General features: G+C 46.8%; 1 protein-coding gene across 1 annotated transcript; it reads left to right on the plus strand.

The window, feature by feature from the left end:
- The first annotated feature begins 302 nt into the window (after positions 1-302).
- Positions 303-1501, plus strand: tnnt2c (troponin T2c, cardiac). The gene has a single exon (XM_061984475.1). The coding sequence runs from the start codon at positions 456-458 to the stop codon at positions 1257-1259; it is 804 nt and encodes a 267-aa protein (XP_061840459.1). The 5' UTR covers positions 303-455; the 3' UTR covers positions 1260-1501.
- The last annotated feature ends 3731 nt before the right edge of the window (positions 1502-5232 follow it).

Here is a 5232-nt window from a genome sequence, read left to right on the forward strand (position 1 = left end):
GTGGATTAACATGTCCACCAATTTGTGCGCCTACAGGCTGCCCCTATAGCGCGTCACCGAGCTGATTTATAGATGTATTTTGGTGCGCTAGCTGCTTCCACAGCTTATCAGCAGCCTTTTATTGGCCATGGTTATTACGATGCGCGCACAAGTGTGTTTACGCAACTGTTGGACATCCGAAAAGGTCTCTCATTTCGTCCTTACAAGGGAATGAGGCGTGCCCAGGGGTCAGACTACAGCAAGGGGGTCTTTAGGAGGTATGCAAGCCTGAAAGACTTGGAGAAAATAGATGCTTCCATCTGTCTCCAAATCTGCCCCGTTGCTGACCCACTCCCCTGGAGACTCTGCTGGGTCACATGGTCCATGCAAAGCCTTAAAAAAGGCCCATGAGTCCAGTCTTCAGACACCAGCTGGTCTTGGTGGTTCTGGTGATTTGTGGAAAGCCACCTTAAGACATGTCAGACACAGAGGAGTACGAACAGGAGGATGGAGAGCAAGAGGAGTACGAAGAGGAGGTAGAGGAGCTGGAAGAAAATGAAGTGGAGGTAAAGGAAGAGACAGAACAGGAGGAAGAGTCCAAACCTCGACACAAAACCACTTATGTACCAAACATCGCCCCCCCGAAGCTGCCGGATGGCGAGAAGGTGGACTTCGACGACCTGCACCGCAAGAGACTGGAGAAGGACTTCAATGACCTCCAGAGCCTCATTGAGGTGCATTTCTCCAATCGCCAGAAGGAAGAGGAGGAACTGGTGGATCTGCGCAACCGCATCGAGCGCCGCCGCTCGGACCGCGCCGAGCAACAGCGGGTCCGCGCCGAGGAGGAGCGGGAACGCCAGGCCAGGGTGACCGAGGAGCGGGTGAGGCGCGAGGAGGAGGTGGCCAAGCTCCGCGCCGAGGAGGAGGCCAAGAAGAAAAAGATCTTCACCAACAAGTCCTTCGGCGGCTACCTGCAGAAGGTGGACCAGAAGAAGGGCAAGAAGCTGACGGCGCGCGAGGAGAAGAAGAAGGCGCTACTGGAACGCCGCAAGCCGCTCAACATCGACCACCTCAACCAGGAGAAGCTGGCCGAGAAGGCGCAGGACCTCTGGGCGTGGCTCCATCAGCTCCACGCTGAGAAGTTCGAGCTGGCGGAGAAGCTCAAGCGACAGAAGTACGACATCTACGTTCTCAGAAACCGCGTCAGCGACCACCAGCGCGGCTCCAAAGCGTCCAAGACCACCCGCGGGGCCAAGGGCAAGTCTGGGTCCTGGAAGTGAGGAAACCTTTACCGGACTTGTTGTCTTGTTTGTATCCAACTTTATTTGAGGACATCTTCTGGGGCAGGCGTTAATGCTGAGGGGCGATCTAATTTATTAACACATAGTGATTATTAAACTTGATTGTTTGGTGGCGATCTGCAGCCTCCACCACAAACTGTTTTGTCATGCTTTCAGAAAACATTTTTTCATAACATTTGTATTTGTAGCTTCCGTTCAGTTGTTTTTATTGAAAAAAATAACAACAACAAGTCTTGGAAAATGTACTTCACACAAAAAAAATGTTGGGTTAAAAAATAACCCAATTTTAACCCAACTGCTGGTTCAGAAAAGGACAAACCCCTTATTTGAGTTATTTTAACTCAACATTTTGGGTTAATTTTTTCAACCCAACTTTTGCGTTGAATTATTTTAGCAAAAAGTTGAGTTATGATAACTTCATGTTGGGTTATTCCCAACCAAACTATTGGGTTGAATTATTTAACCCAAAAGTTGAGTTATGCTAACTCAATGTTGGTTGACCCATAACCCAACTATTGGGTTGAATTTATTTAACACAAGAGTTGAGTTATGCTCACGACAATGTTGGGTTATTCTAACCCCAACTATTGGCTTGCGCAATTTAGCGCTCCTTGACCCAGTAACTTGAGGGTTTCAGGTTCGATCCCCGCTTCCGCCATCCTCGTCACTGCCGTTGTGTCTTTGGGCAAGACACTTTACCCACCTGCTCCCAGTGGCACCCACACTGCTTTAAATGTAACTTAGATATTTGGTTTCACTATGTAAAGCGCTTTGAGTCACTAGAGAAAAGCGCTATATAAATATAATTCACTTCACTTCACAAATTAGTTAAAATAATACCCTTATAACCCAAATAATGGATTGCTCTTTATAAAAATAACTTGGAGAAGGCATTGGACCGTGTCCCTCGGGAAGTCCTGTGGGGAGTGCTCAGAGAGTCTGGGGTATCGGACTGTCTGATTGTGGCAGTCCGCTCCCTGTATGATCAGTGTCAGAGCTTGGTCCACATTGCCGGCAGTAAGTCGGACACGTTTCCAGTGAGGGTTGGACTCCGCCAAGGCTGCCCTTTGTCACACATTCTGTTCATAACCTTTATGGACAGAATTTCTAGGCGCAGTCAAGGCGTTGAGGGGATCTGGTTTGGTGGCTGCAGGATTAGGTCTCTGCTTTTTGCAGATGATGTGGTCCTGATGGTCTCATCTGGCCAGGATCTTCAGCTCTCACTGGATCGGTTCACAGTTGAGTTTGAAACGACTGGGATGAGAATCAGCACCTCCAAGTCCGAGTCCATGGTTCTCGCCCGGAAAAGGGTGGAGTGCCATCTCCGGGTTGGGGAGGAGATCTTGCCCCAAGTGGAGGAGTTCAAGTACCTCGGAGTCTTGTTCACGAGTGAGGGAAGAGTGGATCGTGAGATCGACAGGCGGATCGGTGCGGCGTCTTCAGTAATGCGGACGCTGTATCGATCTATTGTGGTGAAGAAGGAGCTGAGCCGGAAGGTAAAGCTCTCAATTTACCGGTCGATCTACGTTCCCATCCTCACCTATGGTCATGAGCTTTGGGTTATGACCGAAAGGACAAGATCACGGGTACAAGCGGCCGAAATGAGTTTCCTCCGCCGGGTGGCGGGGCTCTCCCTTAGAGATAGGGTGAGAAGCTCTGCCATCCGGGGGGAGCTCAAAGTAAAGCCGCTGCTCCTCCACATGGAGAGGAGCCAGATGAGGTGGTTCGAGCATCTGGTCAGGATGCCACCCGGACGCCTCCCTAGGGAGGTGTTTCGGGCACGTCCGACCGGTAGGAGGCCACGGGGAAGACCCAGGACACGTTGGGAAGACTATGTCTCCCGGCTGGCCTGGGAACGCCTCGGGGTCCCACAGGAAGAGCTGGACGAAGTGGCTGGGGAGAGGGAAGTCTGGGCTTCCCTGCTTAGGCTGCTGCCCCCGCGACCCGACCTCGGATAAGCGGAAGAAGATGGATGGATGGATGGATGGATTTTGGGTTAATTTTTTCAACCCAACTTTTGCGTTGAATTATTTTAGCAAAAAGTTGTGTTATGATAACTTAATGTTGGGTTGTTCCCAACCAAACTATTGGGTTGAATTATTTAACCCAAAAGTTGAGTTATGCTAACTACAATGTTGGGTTATTTTAACCCCAACTATTGGGTTGCGCAATTTAGCGCTCCTTGACCCAATAGTTGGTTAAACATAAAACTTTTACTGCTGGTTTGTCCTACTCCTTCACAACTACTGATCAAAATTATTTTTATTCCATTAAAATATACTCAAAAGCAAGATATGGGGGCCTTTTTTTTTTTTACAAGAATTGCCGTGTATGGTCATCGTAGTTCTATACAGCATGCTCAAATATTTTCATGTACCGTATTTTCCGCACCATAAGGCGCCCTGGGTTAAAAGCCGCGCCTTCAATGAACGGCATATTTCAAAACTTTGTCCACCTATAAGCCGCCCCGTGTTATAAGCCGCATCTAACTGCGCTAAAGGAATGTCAAAAAAACAGTCAGATAGGGCAGTCAAACTTTAATAATATATTAAAAACCAGCGTTCTAACAACTCTGTTCACTCCCAAAATGTACGCAAATGTGCAATCACAAACATACGTATATCAACATGGACAGAGCTGCGTGAAAAAAGCCACCCGGCCTCTTCGCGTAAACTTAAACTTACCTTAACCACTCGCTCATCTTTTCTTCATCCATCCCTTCGAGTTAGCTTTTATGATGACGCCGGCTGGAAAGGTCTCTTTTGGCAAGGTCTTCCTTTTGAATATCACCATGGGTGGAAGTTTCTGGCCATTAGCATGGCAAGCTAGAACCACAGTGAAGGATGACTTCTCATTCCCTGTGGTGCGAATATTCACCGTACGTGCTCCCGTTGTATCCACAGTGCGGTTCACAGGAATATCAGTTGCTGTGAAATAGTACCGGTAATCCGTGTGCGGATGGAGAGATTGCGTCTTTTCATGAACCGGATCCCTGACGCTTAGTAGGAGCCATTTTGTGGTCTTTACAGATGTAAACACACAAAGGAAATGAAACGTATGGTGATATCCGCGCGCTTTTTCTTCTTCTACGCGGGCGTGTGGTTGCTTACAGTAGAAGAAGAAGCGCTTCCTGTTCTATGGGGGCGGGTGCTTACCTTGGCGGTTGCTTGCGTAGAAGAAGAAGCGCTTCCTGTTCTACCGGGAAAAAAGATGGCGGCTGTTTACCGAAGTTGCGAGACCTAAACTTTATGAAAATGAATCTTAATATTTATCCATATATAAAGCGCACCGGGTTAAAAGGCGCACTGTCAGCTTTTGAGTAAATTTGTGGTTTTTAGGTGCGCCTTATAGTGCGGAAAATACGGTACATAAGATGTGTGATTAATAAAGTAATGTTAAATGAGATTAATCCTTAATAAAGTTCCCTTCAAGAAAAAAGTACAGTTTTAATTAAAAAAAGCCTTTTACTCTAAAATGCGTTACTCATTGAAAAACAACCCAAACATGGTTCATCGTTTTGAAAACCCAGAAAATGGGTTAAAATAATATCCTTATAACCCAAATAATGGATAACTCCAACATTTCCAAAACACTCGCAACTCATAAATTGTGTAAAAAAACAAAAAACAAAAACCAGCATTTTTTAGTGTGTAACATATAAAAAAAAATAATTTTAATATATAATCATGAATTCTGATAGGTTATTATTGTGGTTATGCCAAATAATTATTATTAGTTCTATAGTGTCCACATGAGGGCGCCAGAGCACCTGCTGGTACAGCCCATGTTTGTATAACTTTGGTATGATGGAATTAATATTCTGTCTGTAGTTTGCGCATGTGGAGCATTTTTTCAAATCAACAAGTTGTAGTTCATCCAGGCTGCCATCGGAGGTGGCGCTGAAGCACTTCTGTATTGTCACTCGGCCGCAGACCCCAGCGCTGTCATGCTC

Source organism: Nerophis lumbriciformis, linkage group LG25 (assembly GCF_033978685.3).
Source record: "Nerophis lumbriciformis linkage group LG25, RoL_Nlum_v2.1, whole genome shotgun sequence".
Taxonomy (NCBI): Eukaryota; Metazoa; Chordata; class Actinopteri; order Syngnathiformes; family Syngnathidae; genus Nerophis; species Nerophis lumbriciformis.

What these genes read in the sequence shown, in the direction of transcription:
- tnnt2c (XM_061984475.1), top strand. Translation starts at nt 456, where the DNA reads ATGTCAGACACAGAGGAGTACGAACAGGAGGATGGAGAGCAAGAGGAG.